The sequence below is a fragment of the Mobula hypostoma genome, chromosome 2 (assembly GCF_963921235.1).
Source record: "Mobula hypostoma chromosome 2, sMobHyp1.1, whole genome shotgun sequence".
In the NCBI taxonomy this organism is placed as follows: Eukaryota; Metazoa; Chordata; class Chondrichthyes; order Myliobatiformes; family Myliobatidae; genus Mobula; species Mobula hypostoma.
Genome location: NC_086098.1, coordinates 170,260,143 through 170,282,982, shown reverse-complemented (window position 1 = coordinate 170,282,982; position 22,840 = coordinate 170,260,143). Strand labels below are relative to the sequence as shown.

The 22,840-nt window shown below is 44.2% G+C and overlaps 1 protein-coding gene across 1 annotated transcript in view; it reads right to left on the bottom strand.

Moving 5' to 3' along the window:
• The window catches only part of matn4 (matrilin 4), an 87,396-nt gene that overhangs the window by 22,496 nt on the left and 42,060 nt on the right, over positions 1-22,840 (bottom strand). Inside the window, exons 5-9 of the mRNA XM_063041052.1 lie at positions 19,661-19,783; positions 7,909-8,031; positions 6,262-6,384; positions 4,475-4,597; positions 327-449 (exon numbers count right to left, since the gene is read on the bottom strand). Of these exons, the coding sequence (XP_062897122.1) occupies positions 327-449; positions 4,475-4,597; positions 6,262-6,384; positions 7,909-8,031; positions 19,661-19,783 (615 nt within the window). The remainder of the gene's footprint in view (positions 1-326; positions 450-4,474; positions 4,598-6,261; positions 6,385-7,908; positions 8,032-19,660; positions 19,784-22,840) is intronic.

The following is a 22,840-nucleotide window of genomic DNA, read 5'->3' as shown; positions in this document are numbered from 1 at the left end:
GAAAGTGGTAGAGAAGATTGCTAGGTTTGGAGTGATAAGCTTGGAAGGATAGGGGTGCTGGTAGGATTGGAAGGGGTTAGAGCTACCGGTTGCCAAGTTGGGTGTTCATTGGCATCTAAAGGGAGGTGGGATTAACCTAAGGTTCATTTTTAACTGGCGTGAACACAATGGGTCAGTTGAACGCCTGGAAGCAAATATTTCCATCTCTCTGGAGCCAACAGAGGATCAGTATGCTGAACGGGCTTGCAGCCCTGCAGTCGTAGCAGATGTCTTGTGTGGGCTGGTGCTGGGGCAGGGTAGGTGAGGTCACCAGGAAGAGTACTCACTGTTACAGGTCTTTCCGTCCAGGTTGAGTTGTCTCCCCGGGGGACAGATGCAGAAGTACGAGCCGGGTGTGCTGACGCACTGAAATTCACAGCCATGTTCCACAGTGTTACACACATTAACAGCTGCAAAACAAAACCCTCAAGACCTTAGGAGGGCAATCGTAACTGACGCACAACAACTGCTCCTGGATCCTGGGGACTAACATCTGGGTGCTTTTCATTTACAACCTCTTTACATAGAACATAGAACATTACAGCACAGTACAGGTCCTTTAATCTACTCTAAGATCACTCTACCACTTCCCTCCCTCATAGCCCTCCATTTTCACTTTCATTTATGTGCCTATCTGAGAGTCTCTGAAATGTCCCTAACGTATATGGCTCTACCACACCCTCAGCAGTGTGTTCTGTGCACCCACCATGCTCTGTGTAGAAAAAACTCTGACATCCTCCCCTATACCTTTTTCCAATCACTGTAAATTTATACCTTCTTGTAATTAGCCGTATCAGTCCTTGGAAAAGGTTTCTGGCCAGTCACTCAATCTTTGCCTCTTCTCATCTTTTACACCTCTGTCAAGTCACCTCTCAGCCTCCAAGAAGAAAAGCCCTTGCTTAAAGACTCATAAGACCTTAAAATTACACGTTTAAAAGAGATTTGGATAAGTTCATGTTTAGGACGTTGCTGAGGCCTAATCTAGGGTATTGTGTGTAGTTTAGGTCTCCTACCTACAGGAAAGATGAAAATAAGATTGAAAGAGTACCGAGAAAACTTACAAGGATGTTGCCGGGACTGGAAGATCTAAGTTGTAAGGAAAGATTGAGTAGATTGGAACTTTATTCCCGAGAATGTAGATGATTGAGAGGAGATCTGGTGGAGGTATACAAATTTATGAGGGGTATAGATGGGATAAATGCAAGCAGGCTTTTTCCACTGAGGTTGGATGAGACTACAACTAGAGTTCATGAGTTAAGGGTGAAAGCTGAAAAGTTTAAGGGGAATATGAGGAGAAACTTCTTCACTCAGAGGGTCATGAGAATGTGAAACAAGTTGCCAGCATAAATGGTGGATGCGATATCAATTTCTATATTTAAGAGAAGTTTTGGATAGGTACATGGATGGGAGGGGAGGTTGATGGGAATAGGCAGTTTAATTTAGGGTGGCACGGTAGTGTAGTGATTAGCACAACGCCTTACAGCACCAGTGACTCGGGTTCAATTCCCGCCGCTGCCTGTAAGGAGTCTGTACGTTCTCCCCATGACTGCGTAGGTTTCCTCCGGTGCTCTGGTTTCCTCCCACTGTTCAAAGACGTACCGGTTGGTAGGTTAATTGGTCATTGTAAATTATCCTGTGATTAGGGAAGGGTTAAATCGGGAGATTGCTTGGAGGGCCAGAAGGGCCTGTTCCACACTATGTCTCAATAACTAAGTAAATAAACAAAATTGTTCAGCATGGACTAGATGGGTTGAAGGGCCTGTTTCTGTGCTGTAGTTTTCTATGTCTCTATGTCTGTGATAGGAGTATTTTCGAGGGATATGGACATAATGAAGAGGATTAGTTTATCTTTTAGACAGACAACTTGGTTAGCATGGGCAGGTTGGGATGAAGGATTTATTCTCCATGCTGTACAACGCTCTCTGAATTTGTCAGGGCAGCCTCTATTCCTTCTCCCTTGTGCGTTTGCCCAGCGTGAACTTAAAAGTACTTAAGCTAATCCCAAAGTCCACTTTCTTACCATGTGAAAGAAAGCAAGAATATCTCAAGTCAGCACCATACTACTGCTGCCCAATAAATATTTTATCATGCAGTTCCACATCATCGCCATGGTAACCCAGCTCCTCCCTCAATATCACGCTGTTCTGATTCCTGCCAATATTGTACCAGGGTCAGAATGTTGCCTTGAAACCATTCCAGTTCAATAGAAGACAAGAAGACCTTGGTCTTAAAGAACCAGGCAGAACAACCAGAGTCATCTTGGGGAATCTCTTATTGTGATGCCCTGGAATGCACTGCCACTTAGGAAGCAGATTTGATAGAATTTCAGTGGGGAACTGGATAAATAATTAATGTGTCAATAAGTGTTCTTGCAGCTTTCTCTTGCCTCTGAATAAGTACACTAGAAGGCGGGATCAAGAATGGAACACAAGGCCACTTCAGCCTGCTCCAGTACGCAGGAAGGTTTCAAGGCATACTGAATAGAAACAGGCCCCTCAACCCGACTGAGTCCATGCTAGATTATTAAGATTGTTGGAAACCACTGTTTTTTTAAATAATACTTTTTATCAGAGTTGTACTTTTTAGCAAACATGTACTTTCACACTCACTGGCAGAAAGTGATATAGCAGCTAAACTAACGGTTTATCACCGTTCTCATTTTTCATCGTCTATGTATTAGTATACTACCAAAGTGATGTAGTAGTTTTAATTATGCAGCCTATTAGCTAATTCATCTCTATCTAAGGAATTTTGTTTACCTTATCTGTAAAAGTGAGGGATTTTTCAGAAGTGCCATCTTGGCTTCTTCTTTATTCTTTTATCTTTGCATTAATTCCACTCTTAGCATCATTTCTCAGCTCCTTATTTAGTTTGCTCAGTATTTGTATGTTTGTTAGTACTCTAAAATGAACTGAAATCTTAAAATTACGACTACTCATCATTCTTGACTCTTGGATGAATGCTAAGGATCAGGAATTAAATGGAGATCCAGAAAGATCTAGGATCAACTTTATTCACCATATACATTTACATGCATTATGAACTTGCTATGGAGTGTTGGTGTGACATGCAACAATAAAACAACTTTCAACAATTATAAAGAATTATATTAAAAAAAAGTTAGAGGTTAAAGTACTAGTTTATTAGTGCACCAATCCTGGACTAATCCAATTTTATTCCCCTTGTATTTTTATCAATTTCCCCCAGATTCTACCAGTATCTGACACATGGCAATGTTCAAATTTCAAGTATATTTATGATCAAAGTACAGTCAAACATTTTAATTCCCATTCCCATTCTGACATGTCAGTCCATGGCCTCCTGTTGTGCCAAGATGAGGCCACCGAAAGTGTGGAGGAAGCAACATGTTATATTCTATCTGGGTAGCCTCCAACCTGATGGCATGAATATCAATTTCTCCTTCCAGTAAAAAAAATCTCTCCCCTCCTCTCTTCTTCTATTCCCCACTCTGGCCTCTTACCTCTTCTCACCTGCCCATCACCTCCCCTTGGATCCCCTCCTCCATCCCTTTCTCCTATGGTCCACTCTCCTCTCCTATCAAATTCCTTCCTCTCCTGCCCCTTTACCTTTCCCACCCACCTGGCTTCACCTATCACCTCTTAGCGCTCCTCCTTCCCCTCCCCCCACCTTTTTTATTCTGGCATCTTCCCCCTTCCTTTCCAGTGCAGAAGAAGGGGTTCAGCCTGAAACACAGACTGTTTATTCATTTCCATAGTTGTTGCCTGGCAGCATCTAATCGGCATCCGTTAGTCTTGTGAGACCATGGATTTGCGCCTTGGAAGGTTTCCAGGGCGCAGGCCTGGGCAAGGTTGTTGGAAGATCGGCAGTTGCCCATGCTGCAAGTTTCCCCTCTCCATGCCACCAATGTTGTCCAAGGGAAGGGCACTAGGGCCGATACAGCTTGGCACCGGTGTCGTCGAAGAGCAATGTGTGGTTAAGTGCCTTGCTCAAGGACACAACACGCTGCCTCAGCTGAGGCTCGAACTAGCGACCTTCAGATCACTAGCCCGAAGCCTTAACTACTTGGCCATGCGCCAACACTGGCAGCACCTATGGAAATGATAAACAGTCGACATTTTGGAATGAGACCCTTTATTAGGGCTGGAAAGGAAGGGGGAGGGGGAAGAAGCTGAGGTGAGGGAGGAGAAGGTGAGACCAAGTGAGGGAGAAGTTGGGTGACTGGGGAGAGGGAGGCTAAAGAAAGAAGCTGGGAGGTGATAGGTGGAAGAGGTAACGTCTGGAGAAGGAAGAATCCGATTGGAGAAGTGAGTGGACCATGGGAGAAAGGGAAGGAGGAGATGCTGCAAAGCTGTAGCTGCCATCTTACATGACATGCACAGATTGACAATTGAGGGACAGCTTGAAATTAGTCAGAAGTTGGAGGTCCGAAAATCCCACCACGGTCCCACATTACCTTTACAGGTTTTGCCATCGTTCTGCAGTTCAAAGCCTTCCTGGCATGTGCAGTAGTACCCATTGAGGACATTCACACACTCGTGTTGGCAGCTGTGGTTCCCGAACGAACAGTAATTGATCACTGCAGAAAGGAAAGATTTGGACAGGCTAAGCTCGTATCCACTGGAATCCAGAGAGAGGGATGGAGGGTTAAGCCCTTCATTGGTCAGGGTCGACCACGGATGTTGTGTCCCAGCTGTCTGTGCAAGGCAGGCCAATACGATATGGAGAGCAAGCTGTTACCCATCTAGAATACTCCCCCCCCACCCCGCCACGCGGCTAATGGATGCAAAGGAACAGCAGAGACTGGTACAGTTCGAGACCAGCAGAGTCGCAGGAGTTGCCAGCCAGTGTGGGACTGAAAGTAGATCTACTTCCAGGACTCCAGCTCTGGATTTTTCCTCAGGGTTTACTCCCGAAGCCTTTCCCATGAGTGGGTATAGCTGCAAGGCAGTGGAGGTTTGAGATTGGAGTTTTCTTTCTCCTAGACGAGCTGCCAACCTCGGCTAATGGGCCCCATCTGCCCTAAGCGACTGGTTTTAAGGTGCCAGTAATGGGCCTTTGCCCCTTCTGCCAGTAGAAATGGTTCTGCCAGGCTCAATAGCTAAACTACATTTTAATCTAATCCAGAGGATTAGATTAAAATGGAAGTTAGTCCTGAGGGCACTTTCAACAAGGAGGACATGGGGAGGATGTTTCTGGAGGGGGCACCTAGAAATCGGGAAATGAAGAATTGTAGGGCAACACTATTGAACAGCTATCTTACAAATTCTCAAGTATGACTGCCCTTTAACATTTAGATTTAATTGTTTATTAACAATTGAAATATATATCATGATTTATACTTCAATATGCAAATCATGAGATTCAAGTTAACAAGGTTTCGAGTGGATCAATATCTGTCTCCAACTGTCAACAAAAGTAGCATTTTTTTGTTCATACTTCAGAATGGTTTGATGACAGGGACAGAACCTGTACTTGTGCACAAGTACACTCAATGACCACGTTATTAGGTACACCTGTACACCTGCTCGTTAATGCAAATATCTAATCAGCCAATCATGTGGCAGCAATTCAAAGCATAGAAGCATGCTGACATGGTCAGGAGGTTCAGTTGTTATTCAGGCCAAACATCAGAATGGGGAAGAAATGTGATCTAAGTGACTCTGACTATGAAACGATTGTGGTGGTTTGAGTATCTCAGAAACTGCCGATCTCCTGGGATTTTCACGCACAACGGTTTACAGAGAAAAGGTTTTAAAGAGCTGTAAATGGAAGGCGAAGTATGAACCACGAAAGAAGGGCTACCCAGGTATGAAAGTGATAAACAAGTCTCTGGAATTTACGGAGAATTTGCAATTAACAAACAACATCCAGTGAACAGCAGTTCTGTGGGGTGAAAACACCTTGTTAATGAAAAAGTTCAGAAGAGAATGGCCAGACTGGTTCAAGCTGACAGGAAGGTGACAGTAACTCAAGTAACTACTCGTTACAACAGTGGTGTGCAGAAGAGCATCTCTGAAAGCACAACACATTGAACCTTGAAGTGGATGGGTTACAGCAGCAGAAGACCACACAAACATACAGTCAGTGGTCACTTTATTAGATTCAGTGTAATTATAGTGTGATTGAGGAATGAGTTTTCAGAGCCCATTTAAACAGCAATGACAGGACTTCCCCCATGCTCTAACCACTCCATGATCCCCTCAGCACCAGGGAGAGACAAGCAGGTTCCCCGCTACTCACTGCTACAGGTCTTCTTGTCCTGGTTGAGGGTGTAGCCAGGACGACAGCGACAGTAGTACGAGCCAGGGGTGCTGACGCAGATGTGCTCGCAGCCATGGTCTCCCTGGTCGCAGAGGTTGACAGCTGGAAAGGGAAGGTGGTGATGGGTGAGTGTGTGAGGAGAAGTGATTCACTATGTCAAACATTGATTCTATGTGATACACTCTAGCAAGAGTGTACAAACCCAAGTTAGATCATAAGGCCACAAGATGTCGGAGCAGAATTAGGCCATTCGGACCATCAAGCCTGTTCTGCCATTTCATTATTATCCCTCTCTATCCCATTTGTCTGCCTTTTCCTATAACCTTTGACACCCTGACTAATCAAGAACCTATCAACCTCCACTTTAACTATACCCAATGACTTGGCCTCCATGGCTGTCTGTGGCAATGAAGTCCATAGATTCACCACCATAGGACCATAACACAGAGGAGCAGAATTAGGCCATTCAGCCCATTGAGTCTGCTCCACCATTTCATCATGGCTGAACCCGCATCCCTTCTGGCTAAAGAAATTCCTCCTCATCTCTGTTATAAAGTAGTTGTCCCTCTTTTCTGAAGCTGTGGCCTCTGGTCCTAGACTCCTTCACCACAGGAAACATTGTCTCCACACCTACTGTCTGTAGACCAGAGCTTCCCAACCTTTCTCATGCCATCTACCCCCACCATTTACTGAGGTGTCTATGGGCTCCAGGTTGGGAACTTCTGGTCTAAACCCTGTTCCTCAATGCTAACACAGTACAGTTCAGTACCACATGCTAGTGTAGCGGTCACAGGGTGGTGTAGCGGGTAGCGGTTAGTGTAATGCTGCACAGTGCCAGCGATTGGAAGTTCAGCGTTCACTTCCCATCGTGTCTATAAAGGGTTTGTCCATTCTTCCCCCCCCCCCGCCCGGCCCCAGTGACCATGTTTTCCCTCTAGAGACACCAAACATAAACATAAGTATTTCTGCAGACACTGGAGATCCAGAGTAACACACCACAGAATGCTGGAGGAACTCAGCAGGTCAGGCAGCATCAGAAAGGAATAAACAGTGAAATGGTTCGGGCAGAGACCCTTCGACACGACTGTAAAGGAAAGGGGGAAGAAGCCAGAAATGACCTCCAAGTGCTCGGGTTTCCTCCTGCTTCCGAGTATGTACAGGTTATGGTTAGTGAGTTGTGGGCGTGCTACGTTGGCACTGGAAGCATGGCAATGCTCACTGGGCTGCTCCCAGCACAATCTTCGCAGATCTGTTTGGTGCAAAAGGACGGGTTTCACTGTATGTTTTGATGTACATGTGACAAACAAAACTAATCTTTAAAGATCTTTAAACTCGGATTCGTTGGGCCAAAAGGCCCCCTGTTGCCACGCTGTATCTCTAAATAAAACTTTAAGATATTTGTCTCACCACAAGTGATTAAAAAAAAAGATCGGGACAAATAAGACCGTAAAACTATAAGATATAGGAGCACAATTAGGCCATTCAGCCCATCGCATCTGCTTCACTATTTAGTCATGGCTGATCCTTTACTCCTGCCTTCTCCCGTCAGGGACCGAAGCGTATAAATTGCAGTCACAGTTAAGAACAATGATGTGCGGTAGTAGCGGTGAGTGATGGAATACTGACCACTACAAGTTCTCTGGTCCTGGTTGAGCCTGAAACCCTCACGACAGCTGCACCTGTAAGATCCTGGGGAACTGATGCAAATCTGTTCACAGTCGTGGTCTCCCTGGGAGCAAAGGTCAATGGCTGTAGACAGACACACAGAAAATTAGAGGAGTTTCCATCAATTTTCTTCACGCGTATTTTAATCCTCTCACCTGTACTTTCAACACTTGTCCCATCTATTGTGAAGTCGAAGAACTCGAAGACCACGCGCAGTACTGTGCAAAAGTCTTAGGCACAAACCGTTTACAGCTAGGCTGCCTAAAACTTTTGAACGGTACTCATTTGTCAGTGTGGAGCAGAGAGTGAGTTTGTAAATCTGGCGTGAGCAAACGATGTTGGGAGTAGTGAGGGTGGAGGGCCGTGGGAGGGGTGTGGGACAGGTGGCTGAGAAGGTCCAGACACCCCCGGCCCTGAGACACCAGGCAAGGTCATTTGATTCCAAACAATTGGTTTATTGATCATTACAGAATGTCTCTCTGGTGCTTCCTGTTCCCTCCCCTCTCACTTCCCCTTTTCCCAACTGTTGTGTCTATGCAACTACGTATCAATGAAATAAAAGCACACACATGGGGGATGGCTTTAACTGGTGTATTCACATTGCAGCGAGAGTGAGAGATCATGCTTAGACAACAATCCATATGTAGTGCTAACGGGGAGTCATTGCTCTAAAAGAAATAGATCCATACATTACTCTTCCTCCCCCTTTAGATTAATACAACATAAAACTGTATATGTACAAAATATTCAATTTCCATTTCTTAAACCTATATTCCAAATAAACATGCTTTCACAATAACAGTCCATAACTAACTTCACTGCTCTAAAGATTCAGTGGTGCTCTGTTTCTTCCAGGGTAATACTTCTGGACCTGTGCAGTGGCATCAGGTTTGATAGGTGTCTTGTCTAAGACAACGTTCTCAGTTTCCAGTGTCATGTTGCTCTCAGTGACATGATGATCACTGAGAGGTCAGTCTGGTGACTGTAATGTGTCCGTCTTGTTGGATGCGGTCAACTCAGCTGTGTTCTTCGATTGAGCATCCAGTATCTGGTCCACATGACGTCTCCATGTTTGATCCAACATCCACTGTGTATATTGGTGGTCCAGTTCTTGAAGCTATCCTTCCAGGTGTCTACTTGTCTTCTCAGAATCATGCACTAGGACTTCCTGTCCAACCTTGAAGCTCCTTGCTGCTTCACTTGGCAACTAGTTGAACTGTTTATTCTGCACTTCCCTCTGTAGGTCTTGTTTCAGGAGATCTATGAGAGATCTCAGATTCTGTTCATGAACAGCACTGCAGGTGTTTGATTTGTTGTTGCATGATCAGAGTTCCAATTCACAAAAAGGAAGTTGTCCATATTGTGCTGTAGAGAAATGTTTTCCTTATCCATAGCTTTAATGGATTTTTTGGACAAATCTTTCAGCGAAACCATTTGTTGCTGGATTGTGAGGAGCTGACTTGAAATTTCTGATGTCATTTTTCTTCAAGAGCAGTTGTAATTCTTCTGAGGTGTATTGTGGTCCGTTGTCACTCACAAGTTGTTCTGGTAAGCCACTTCTTGCAAAGATAGTCCTCAGGTGGATACTGTCTTTGATGAGGTGGTTGACTTCATTGGTATAACCTCCAGCCACTTTAATTGGTGTATTCACATTGCAGTGAGAGAGAGATCAATACACATGCTTAGTCAACAATCAGGAACGTGGAGTCCATGAATGGCCCAGCAAAACAATATGTACTCTTTGCCATGGTGAAGACAGCCACTCCCACAGGTGTAACAGTGACTGTGGGGGTTTATTTTGAACTTCTTGGTATTCCGAACAGCTTTTGGCTAAATCTTCAATCTGTTTATCTATTCCTGGCCACCACACATATCTCCAGGCAAGACTCTTCATCTTGACTGTAGCCAGGTGTCCTTCATGAAGATTCTCTAACACTCTTGTGCAAAATTTAGAAGAATCACAACATGAGATCCATACATCAGTGTTCTTTGACATACCAACAGTTGGTCTCATCTTGCTGAGAGCTCTTGAAACATAAGATAACCATGAGCTGGCCATGGTTTACATGGTGATTTCATAGACTTTTGACAACGTCAGATCCCTCCTTGTTTCTCTTTGTATTTCAGAATTTGTTACCGGCAACTGGACCACCAATGTTGTGTGGAACACCTCTGCTGGGTCACAGAATGAAGACCTTCCTTCTTCAGTTGCCAATAGTGGAAGATGTAACAAGCCACTAGCATTGCTGTGTTGTTTGGTGCCCTTGAACTCCATGTCATAAGAATGGGCTCCGAGAAAAAGTGCCAACATTGTAACCAGGTAGCAGTCATCACTGGAATTTTCTTCCTGGGATTGAAAATGGAAAGAAGGATCTGGTGATCTGTTGCTAGCATAAACTTTTGTTCGTGGAGGTAGTGGTGGAACTTCTTTATTCCCCGTATTAGATTAGGGGCCTTTCGGTCGATCTGTGTGTAGTTGCATTCTGTGCTCGTCAGTGATCTTGAAGCAAACACAATCAGACATTCAGATCCATCTTTTATAATATGTCGGGAAAATGGCTCCAATGCCATAAAGGGATACATCACTGAAGTGCAGGGATGGGCCATAATGGGGGAGCAGTTCATCTGATGTTATTAGTCTCCGTTTCCTTGAATGCTCTTTCACATCCTTCTGACCATTCCCACTTTGCTCCTGTCTGTAATAGTGGGTGCATCACTGTAACAATGTTTGGGAGAAACTGGTGGGCGTCGTTTACAAGGCCCAAGTATGACATAAATTGTGACACATTTTCCGGTTTGGGTGTCTGTAGCACTACTTTAATCTTCTCCTGTGACATATGTAAGCCATACTGGTCAATGACATGTCCACAATATGAGATTTCATTCTTGAAGAACTCACATTTCTCTCTCTTTCTGTGCAGACCATACTCACCCAGCCTGGTAAGCACTTTACCAAGGTTCTGAAGGTGCTCTTCATCATTCTTGCCGGTGATGATGATGTCATCAAGGTAACATTGTGTTCCTGGAAATCTTGGAGCACTTGGTCCATTGCTCTTTGCCAAATTGCTGAAGCTGCTGTGACATCCAAGATGAGACGATTATACTGGAACAGTCCCTTGTGAGTGTTGATTGTGAGGAACTTCCTGCTTGACTCCTCAATCTCCATTCGCAGATAGGCTTGTGACAAGTCAACCTTTGAAAACCTCTCCCTGCCTGCCAAAGATGCAGAAATGTCTTCTATTCGAGGCAGGCGATACTGCACAGTACGCAGCACTGGGTTGATACTTACTTTGAAATGCTCACATACTGTGGATTCTAACCTTCCCTATCCTGATCACCGGGACAATGGGCATGGCCCAATCGCTCCACTTGAAGAGAATTCCAGATGCCTCCAAACTCTACAGTTCAGCATCCACTTTAGGAAGCAGTGCATAAGGCATTGGATATGCTTTATGAAATCTTGGTGATACTGCTTCATCCAGTTCAATTCTGGCCTTCATGCCATTGGGTTTATCAATCCCTTTCTCATTGGCATTAATCAGCTGTGACAGTCTCTGGTTAGTGCTACCATTTGGGCTGCTATTGCCTGTTGATGATGCATTGAGAGCTTTGATTGTGTACCGGTTATGCGCAAAAAGTGCTGGCCCCCCTCTTTTCAACACATCAAGCTCTAACTGCTGTGTTTTGCCTCTATATGTCACATAGCATCACTAAGGTCTTCTTAAACTGTAGCTTAGAAAACAGTCTGTTGTAGTCAGCCTCTGGAATTATGGACAAAGCTGACCATGATCCAGCTCCATTTTCAATTTTAACCAGACACCTCTATTGTGATCCAGATGAGTTTATGATCTTTTTCAGTAAAACTATACAGTTCTAGGCATGGCAGCTCTGTGTTGTCTGATCCCGTTTCACATTCAGTAACTTTATGCATTTGCTTAATTTGTATTTGAAACTTTTCACTCCGTTGTGCTTTTTGTCTGCCTTGCACACTCTCTCTATGTGACCTCGTTTGTGACACTTTCTGCAAATTTTTTCTTTGAACCAACAGTAGTTTGCATTATAGGAGGATTTGCCACATCAATAACATTTTGGCTTTTTGCACCATTCAAGGATATTTTGTGCATTTCACATTCTAACCTTTTCTGTAGTTCTGCTGCATCCTTTGATATAGTCTCTAACGATGTTGCAATGGTCAATGCCTATTCTAAGATTAGGTCGCTTTCCGACAGCAGCCTCTTTTGAGTGCTTTGACTGTGTATGCCACGTACAAGCCTATCCCCTAATGCATCAGAAAGTTCATCTCTAAAGCCTCAGTGCAGGGAAAGTTTGCACAGTTCTGCAATGTATTCAGAAATGCTTTCATCATTTGATTATTCTTTTTGTAAAATCTAAATCTCTCATTTATTACCAATGGTTTAGGGCTCAATAGATTTTGTAAAATTGTAACAATTTTGTTGACTGTCTTGCTTGCTGGCTTTTCAGGAGTTTCTAAGTTGAGTAAGAGACCGTACGTCCTGGCAGCCGTTAAGCTAAGAAGTGTGGGGATGTTCTTTTCCTTCTCCACATTGTTCGTGTTACAGTACAGTTCCACCCTCTCGATATACGACTCCCAGCCTTCATTAGCACTATCAAATTCATCAACTTTCCTGACTAAAGCCATCGCCACATTATTTTCACCATAGTTTTGCTAGTTGTGTGTCTTTCAGTACACAATGCTAAATCCGTGCATTTCTTTGTAAGTGTCCGTGACGGCCTACATCGTACTGTTTAACTCTTTCCTCTTGCTGTCTCGACCCATAACTGTCGGTGCAGTTTGTGGTACGTTCTGACATTCAGGTTCGTACTCGTCGCCTTTTTGTTGTATCTTTGCAACTACGTTTCAGCTAAATAAAAGCATGCATGCGGGAGATGGCTTTAACTGGTGTATTCACATTGCAATGTGTGTGAGAGAGAGAGAGAGAGAGTAAGAGAGCAATGTGCATGTGTAAACAACAGTCCATAGGTAGTGCTAAGGGGAGTCATTGCTTTAAAAAAAATAGATCCATACATTACACCAACCATGATTCCCTTCTCCGTGTCCCATTCCCACTCTCACTTCACAATAGAGACCCATATCACTCACTTATGTCATGAAATTTGATTTCGTTGTGGCAGCAGAACAGTACAATTCATAAAATTACCAGAGTACTGTGCATAAGACCTTTTGCGTAGTACCGTATGTTTTAATTAGAGTTTTATTGTCGTTGGTGAGGACAATGAGATTGCCGTGCTGCTCTATTCAGTGTAAAACAGCATACTGACAACTCAATTACAAAAAACAGCGAAATAACGTCTGAGTTATTTAGAATGACACCTCAGTTACAACTGAATTAAAAACAAATAACTCCAATCTCTTTCAGTTGCATGACAGTCCTGGGGAAAAAGTGGTAGAAGATTGAACAGGTGATTACAAATCTGACAAACCCTACGCTCTGTCTGCCAGAGAAAGCAGGATCTCCCAGTGGCCACACATTTTAATTTCATATCCCATTCCCATTCTGACGTGTCTATCCTCGGCCTCCTCTACTGTAAAGATAAAGTCACACTCAGGTTGGAGGAACAACACCTTATATTCCGTCTGGGTAGCCTCCAACCTGATGGCATGAACATTGACTTCTCTAACTTCTGCTAATGCCCCACCTCCCCCTCATACCCCATCCGTTATTTATTTATATACACACATTCTTTCTCTCTTTCTCCTTTTTCTCCCTCTGTCCCTCTGACTATACCCCTTGCCCATCCTCTGGGTTTTTCCCCCCTCCCCCTTTTCCTTCTCCCTGGGCCTCCTGTCCCATGATCCTCTCATATCCCTTTTGCCAATCAACTGTCCAGCTCTTGGCTCCATCCCTTCCTCTCCTGTCTTCTCCTATCATTTCGGATCTCCCCCCCTCCCACTTTCAAATCTCTTACTCACTCTTCCTTCAGTTAGTCCTGACGAAGGGTCTCGGCCTGAAACGTCGACTGTACCTCTTCCTAGAGATGCTGCCTGGCCTGCTGCGTTCACCAGCAACTTTGATGTATGTTGCTTGAATTTCTAGCATCTGCAGAATTCCTCGTGTTTATGATTTAAAAAAAAATCTGTTGGAATTCTTTGAAGAAATAACAAGCAGGGTAGACAAAGGAGAATTCACCATTTTCCATTCTCCATTCCTGTTTCCCTCTCTTACCTTACCTGTCCACCACCTCTCTCTGGTGCTCCTCCTTCTTCCCTTTCTTCCATGGTCTTCTGTCCTCTCCTATCAGATTCCCCCTTCTCCAGCCATTTATCTCTTTCACCAATCGACTTCCCAGCTCTTTACTTCACCGCCTGATTTCACCTATCACCTACCATCTTGTACTACTTCCTCCCTTCCCCCCACCACCTTACTCGGATCTCATTTTTCCTTCCAGTCCTCATGAAGGGTTTTGGCCTGAAACATCAACTATTTACTCTTTTCCATAGGTGCCTTCAGACCTGCTGATCTCCTTCAGCATTTTGTGTGTGTTGCTTTGGATTTCCTGCACCTACAGATTTTCTCATGTTTGACAATTAGTGGATGTTGTGTACTTGGATTTTCAGAAGGCCTTTGACGAGGTGCTACACATTGGCTACTCAACAAATTAAGAGCCCATGGTATTACAGGAAAGATACAAGCATGGATAGAGCATTGGCTGATTGGCACGAGGCAAAGGGTGGGAATAAGGGGAGCTTTTTCTGGTTGGCTGCCAGTGGCTAGCAGTATTCCACAGGGTCTGCATGTTCTGACCACTTCTTTTCATGTTACTATATATGTCAATGATTTGGATGACGGAATTGATGGCATCGTGGCCAAGTTTGCTGACGATGCGGAGATAGATGGAAGGGCAGAGTGGTTTGAGGAAACAAAAAGGCTACAGAAGGACTTAGACAGATTAGGAGAATGGGCAAAAGGTGGAAGATGGAATACAGTGTTAGAAAGTGTATGGTCATGCACTTTGGTAGAAGAAATGAAAGGGTTGACTATTTTCTAAATGGAGCGAAAATTCAAAAATCTGAGGTGCAAAAGAACTTGGGAGTACTTGTGCAAGATTCCCTTAAGGTTAATTGCAAATTGAGTCAGTGGTGAGGAAGGCAAATGTGATGTTGCCATTCATTTCAAGAGGACTAGACAATAAAAGCAAGGATGTTGAGATTTTATAAAGCCCTAGTGATACCTCACTTGGAATATTGTGAACAGTTCTGGGCCCCTTATCTAAGAAAGGATGTGTTGATATTAGAAAGGGTTCAAAGGAGGTCCAAGAAAATTAAGGGAGCGACACACATCAAAGTTGCTGGTGAGCGCAGCAGGCCAGGCAGCATCTCTAGGAAGAGGTACATTCGACGTTTCGGGCCGAGACCCTTCGTCAGGACTAACTGAAGGAAGAGCTAGTAAGAGATTTGAAAGTGGGAGGGTGAGGGGGAGATCCGAAATGATAGAAGAAGACAGGAGGGGTAGGGATGGAGCCAAGTGCTGGACAGGTGATTGGCAAAAGGGATATGAGAGGATCATGGGACAGGAGGCCCAGGGAGAAGGAAAAGGGGGAGAGGGGAAAACCCAGAGGATGGGCAAGGGGTATAGTCAGAGGGACAGAGGGAGAAAAAGGAGAGAGAGAGAAAAATGTGTGTATATAAATAAATAACGGATGGGGTACGAGGGGGAGGTGGGACATTAGCGAAAGTTAGAGAAGTCAATGTTCATGCCATCAGGTTGGAGGCTACCCAGACGGAATATAAGGTATTGTTCCTCCAACCTGAGTGTGGCTTCATCTTTACAGTAGAGGAGGCCGTGGATAGACATATCAGAATGGGAATGGGAATGGGATGTGGAATTAAAATGTGTGGCCACTGGGAGATCCTGCTTTCTCTGGCGGACAGAGTGTAGGTGTTTAGCAAAACGATCTACCAGTCTGTGTCGGGTCTTGCCAATATATAGAAGGCCACATCGGGAGCACTGGACACGTTATATCACCCCAGCTGACTCACAGGTGAAGTATCGCTCACCTGGAAGGACTGTCTGGGGCCCTGAATGGTGGTAATGCAGGAAGTGTAAGGGCAAGAAAATTATTCTGAGATTGGAAGTCTTGTCATATGAGGAGCATTTGATGGCTCTGGGCTTCTACTCACTGGAATTCAGAAGACTGAGGGGGGACTTCATTGAAACTTATCGAACATTGAAAGGCTCAATAGAGTGGATGTAGAGAGGATGTTTCCTATGGTGAAGGAGTCTTAGAGCAGAGGACACAGCCTCAGAATGGAGGGTGTTCTCTTAGAATGGAGATAAGGAGGAATTTCGCCAGAGAGTGGTGAATCTGTGGAATTCATTGACAAGGTGACTGTGGAGACCTTTGGGTATATTTAAGGCAGAGTTTAATAGAGTTTTGATTAGTCGGAGCATGAAGGGATATGGGGAGAAAGTAGGAGACTGGGGGCTGGGAGGGAAAATGGATCAGCCACGATGAAATTGCGGATCAGACTCAAAAGGCCAAATGGCCTAATTCTGCTGCTATATATTATGGTCTTAATACTGGGGTGGGACGAGCCCATCACAATGTTGAGAGCCCACCGTAGACGCCATGAGTTGTTGATGGTTTCCATATCTGGTAGTTATATCCCAGTAATGCTCTGTGCAGTCCTAATGAGCTGTTGAAGTACCTTTTAGTCGATCTTGTTGCAGCTAGTGTACCATACTGTCAGTGTGCTCTCAATTACACACTGATAAAGGCTTACCAGCAGCTTTTGGGACAGACTTTCTCTCTTTAAACTCCCAAGACAGTATAGGCACTGCTGAGCATTCTCTACTGTCAAGCATAATACAGTACAATAAGACACAACAACCCCCACCCACTATCAAGATCACCTTCAACAGATGGCGTCTCAAGAAGGCGGTATCCATCACTGGAGATCCTCACCATCTGACCCACACTCAATGGCTCAGGAACATTTTTGTTTCGTTGTGTTACATAGAAACGTAGAAACATAGAAAATAGGCGCAGGAGTAGGCCATTCGGCCCTTCAAGCCTGCACCGCCATTTATTATGATCATGGTTGATCATCCAACTCAGAACCCTGCACCAGCCTTCCCTCCATACCCCCTGATTCCCGTAGCCACAAGGGCCATATCTAACTCCCTCTTAAATATAGCCAATGAACTGGCCTCAACTGTTTCCTGTGGCAGAGAATTCCACAGATTCACCACTCTCTGTGTGAAGAAGTTTTTCCTAATCTCGGTCCTAAAAGCCTTCCCCTTTATCCTCAAGCTGTGACCCCTCGTTTTGGACTTCCCCAACATCGGGAACAATCTTCCTGCATCTAGCCTGTCCAATCCCTTTAGGATTTTATACGTTTCAATCAGATCCCCCCTTAATCTTCTAAATTCCAATGAGTACAAGCCCAGTTCATCCAGTCTTTCTTCATATGAAAGTCCTGCCATCCCAGGAATCAATCTGGTGAACCTTCTTTGTACTCCCTCTATGGCAAGGATGTCTTTCCTCAGATTAGGGGACCAAAACTGCACACAATACTCCAGGTGTGGTCTCATCAAGGCCTTGTACAACTGCAGTAGTACCTCTCTGCTCCTGTACTCGAATCCTCTCGCTATAAATGCCAGCATACCATTTGCCTTTTTCACCACCTGCTGTACCTGCATGCCCATTTTCAATGACTGGTGTATAATGACACCCAGGTCTCGTTGCACCTCCCCTTTTCCTAATTGGCCACCATTCAGATAATAATCTGTTTTCCTATTTTTGCAACCAAAGTAGATAACTTCACATTTATCCACATTAAATTGCATCTGCCATGAATTTGCCCACTCACCCAACCTATCCAAGTCACCCTGCATCCTCTTAGCATCCTCCTCACAGCTAACACTGCCGCCCAGCTTCGTGTCATCCGCAAACTTGGAGATGCTGCATTTAATTCCCTCATCCAAGTCATTACTATATATTGTAAACAGCTGGGGTTCCAGCACTGAGCCTTGCGGTACCCAACTAGTCACTGCCTGCCATTCTGAAAAGGTCCCGTTTATTCCCACTCTTTGCTTCCTGTCTGCCAACCAATTCTCTATCCATATCAATACCTTACCCCCAATACCGTGTGCTTTAAGTTTGCACACTAATCTCCTGTGTGGCACCTTGTCAAAAGCCTTTTGAAAATCCAAATATACCACATCCACTGGTTCTCCCCTATCCACTCTACTAGTTACATCCTCAAAAAATTCTATGAGATTCGTCAGACATGATTTTCCTTTCACAAATCCATGCTGACTTTGTCCGATCATTTCACCGCTTTCCAAATGTGCTGTTATCACATCTTTGATAACTGACTCCAGCAGTTTCCCCACCACCGACGTTAGGCTAACCGGTCTATAATTCCCCGGTTTCTCTCTCCCTCCTTTTTTAAAAAGTGGGGTTACATTAGCCACCCTCCAATCCTCAGGAACTAGTCCAGAATCTAAAGAATTTTGAAAAATTATCACTAATGCATCCACTATTTCTTGGGCTACTTCCTTAAGCACTCTGGGATGCAGACCATCTGGCCCTGGGGATTTATCTGCCTTTAATCCCTTCAATTTACCTAACACCACTTCCCTACTAACATGTATTTCGCTCAGTTCCTCCATCTCACTGGACCCTCTGTCCCCTACTATTTCTGGAAGATTATTTATGTCCTCCTTAGTGAAGACAGAACCAAAGTAATTATTCAATTGGTCTGCCATGTCCTTGCTTCCCATAACCAATTCACCTGTTTCTGTCTGTAAGAGACCTACATTTGTCTTTACCAGTCTTTTCCTTTTTATATATCTATAAAAGCTTTTACAGTCAGTTTTTATGTTCCCTGCCAGTTTTCTCTCATAATCTTTTTTCCCCTTCCTAATTAAGCCCTTTGTCCTCCTCTGCTGAACTCTGAATTTCTCCCAGTCCTCAGGTGAGCCACTTTTTCTGGCTAATTTGTATGCTTCTTCTTTTCTGTGTGGTTCTGCTGAACAAATGGGCACGCTATGTGTGGCAATACTTGTGGATGCTACCCACACATGGTTAGCTTGTGCTGGTTGTTGAAGCCAACGATGCATTTCGCAGTATGTTTCGATGTACACATGACAAATAAATTAATCTGAATCACAACCCATGGACACTACTTTGTGATTTTTTTTTGCACACCAATTAGTTATTTTGCATTTTAAAACAATTGTATGTTCCTTGTACAGTACTGCTTCCACAAAACAAATTTCATGATGTATAGGTCATAAGACCATAACACTCATGAGCATAATTAGGCCATTTGGTCCATTGAGTCTGCTCTGCCATTCCATCAAGGCTGATTTATTATTCCTCTCAACCCCATTATCCTGCCTTCTCCCTGTAACTTTTGACACCCTGACTAATCAAGAACCTATCAGCCCCTGCTTTAAATATGCCCAATGATTTGACCTCCACAGCCGTCTGTGACAATGAATTCCACAGATTCACTACCCTCTGGCTAAAGAAATTCCTCCTCATCTCTGCTCTAAAGGGATGTCTTTGTATTCTGAGGTTGTGCCCCCTGGTCTTAAACTCCCCCACTATAGGAAACATCCTCTCCACATCACTGAACTGACTCAAGTCAATGAAAATGAACTTCCTTCTGATTCTGATATCACCACTGCAGATTCTGTACACCAAGCACCCCCGACTGTACCTGTACACGTCTTCTCGTCTGGGTTCAGCACGTAACCCTCACGGCAGGCGCAGTGGAACGATCCAGGGCTGGAGACGCAGATGTGTTGACAGCCGTGACTCCCATCAGCACACAGGTCCTGAGCTGGAAAGTTAGGCAGATTCATCAAACTCAGGCACTCATCTTATCCTGAGGTAAGAGCAAGATTAGTGGATGGAGTTTATGTTAAGGCAGGGTGCATAATCTGATCAACCATTCTCGTTAGCCCCCTACCTTCTGTAGCTATTACCCCTATCACTGCATTGCACTGTAAACACTCCGTAGAGATGGTTAAGAGCACCAAATTTCTTGGTGTTCACCCGGCGGAGAATCTCACCAGGTCCCTCAACAACAGCTCCATAGCAAAGAAAGCCCAGCTGCGTCTCTACTTTCTGCGAAAGCTGAGAAAAGTCCATCTCCCACCCCCCATCCTCACCACGTTCTACAGAGGTTGTATTGAGAGCATCCTGAGCAGCTGCATCACTGCCTGGTTTGGGAATTGCACCGTCTCAGATCACAAGATCCTGCAGCGGATAGTGAGGTCAGCTGAGAAGATCATCGGGGTCTCTCTTCCCGCCATTACAGACATTTACACCACGCACGGCATCCGCAAAGCAAACAGCATTATGATGGACCCCACATATAAACTATTTTCCCTCCTGCCATCTGGCAAAAGGCACCGAAGCATTCGGGCTGTCACGACCAGACTATGTAACAGTTTCTTCCCCCAAGCCATCAGACTCCTCAATACCCAGAGCCTGGACTGACACCAACCTACTGTACCCTCTACTGTGCCTACTGTCTTGTTTATTATTTATTATTATTTATTGTAGTGCCTGATCTGTTTTGTGAACTTTATGCAGTCCTGGATAGGTCTGTAGTCTAATGTAGTTTTTGTATTGTTTCATGTAGTACCATGGTCCTGGAAAACATTGTCTCATTTTTACGATGTTCTGTACCAGCAGTTATGGTTGAAATGACAATAAAAAGTGACTTGACTTGACTTGACTTGACTTAAAACGCTGTTTATAATGTTGTTTACTTTGTAAATACATGCTGGCATTTATGTATTCATGCACATTCTATTCCCTATCTGTATGTGATAAAGAGCACTTATTAAATACACTCCTCACACACACACAAATATTGCCTTGTCATGCTGCAGTCATTGTGCTGAGTGTGTGTACTTCAATGTCTTCCCCACTTATAATGAGTCCTAAACTGAGCCGATGCATTCAGGTTGGTTTTATCCTGCCATTCTTTTTAGTAAATGTTTCATCTCTTTAGTAAATGTGTGTATGTTTTTTGTACACTGTATTTAAGGTGGACACTTCTGTGTATTTAGTAATATGATTGTAACTACAGTGTGGAGTGCATCATATTCCAGTTCAAGTGTAGTCATAAGTTAACTTTGTGGGTAATTAAAGATGGTTTGTCCTGCTGTTGAATAAAAAGGAACTCTTCACCTTCAGTGAGAGAGAGAGATTGACGCTGCTAGGAGTTCACACTGGACACAAATAAGTACGGAGCTATTCATGGGTTTTCATGTAGATATCATTTTGTAAATATTGGCATTTTTCTTCTCACTAAATTTTGTGCTCGGTTTTTGACACATCTATTAAACACCCTTGTACTAAAGTGCTAAGCGACTCCAGCCATTTCATCTTTGGTCATAACCCACTGTACTTTAACCTCTAGCTTTATTCTTATGCTCATTCTTTATTCTTTACAATTGTTGAACGTTGCTGTTTCATGTTACATGTAACCCAACACGGTAAATTCCGAACACATGTAAATGTATATGGCGGAAGAGCTGATCTTTGATCCAATATAACCGTGGATCTAAACAGACTAGAGTGTAATGCACAGAACAACTGGTTGTGATCATCCATTCATCAGAGAGGGTGTTATATACTGTTTACCCAGAGTAGCACACAGTCTAGAGAATGCCAACTCTGTGGAAGTGTGTCCGACAGTGATTAGGATGCATTATACACAGGTATAAGATGGCAGTTTGAGATGGTGCTGGTGAAGTACAGCGACGACTTGCTGACAACAAACACACCTTTTAACTACATTATTACTCAGACTTTCACTGGTGAACGATCACTGCTATCAACAGCCAGTAACTTCCCTTTTGGAGTTGAGCTTTTGAACCGCCTGTACGACGTGGCATTTTTCTGGTGTGAACTGAAGGTGAAGGATGGTGAAGCTTGGTGGGGATGGGCCAGACTGAGCCGGCGGGGTTCGAGTCTGGGCCCAAGATCAGGGTACAAGCCAATGTTTTGACCATTGCTGGAGTGGACTTAGAGGTGATAGAAACATAGAAACATAGAAAATAGGTGCAGGAATAGGCCATTCGGCCCTTCGAGCCTGCACCGCCATTCAGTATGATCATGGCTGATCATCCAACTCAGAACCCTGTACCTGCCTTCTCTCCATACCCCCGATCCCTTTTGCCACAAGGGCCATATCTAACTCCCTCTTAAATATAGCCAATGAACTGGCCTCAACTATTTCCTGTGGCAAAGAATTCCACAGATTCACCACTCTCTGTGTGAAGAAGTTTTTCCTCATCTGGGTCCTAAAAGGCTTCCCCTTTATCTTCAAACTGTGACCCCTCGTTCTGGACTTCCCCAACATCGGGAACAATCTTCCTGCATCTAGCCTGTCCAATCCCTTTAGGATTTTATACATTTCAATAAGATTCCCCCTCAGTCTTCTAAATTCCAGCGAGTATAAGTCTAGTCAATTCAGTCTTTCATCATATGAAAGCCCTGCCATCCCAGGAATCAATCTGGTGAACCTTCTTTGTACTCCCTCTATGGCAAGAATGTCTTTCCTCAGATTAGGGGACCAAAACTGCACACAATACTCCAGGTGTGGTCTCACCAAGGCCTTGTACAACTGCAGTAGTACCTCCCTGCTCCTGTATTCGAATCCTCTTGCTATGAATGCCAGCATACCATTCGCCTTTTTCACCGCCTGCTGTACCTGCATGCCCACTTTCAATGACTGGTGTATAATGACACCCAGGTCTCGTTGCACCATCCCTTTTCCTAATCAGCCACCATTCAGATAATAATCTGTTTTCCTGTTCTTGCCACCAAAGTGGATAACCTCACATTTATCCACATTAAAGTGCATCTGCCATGAATTTGC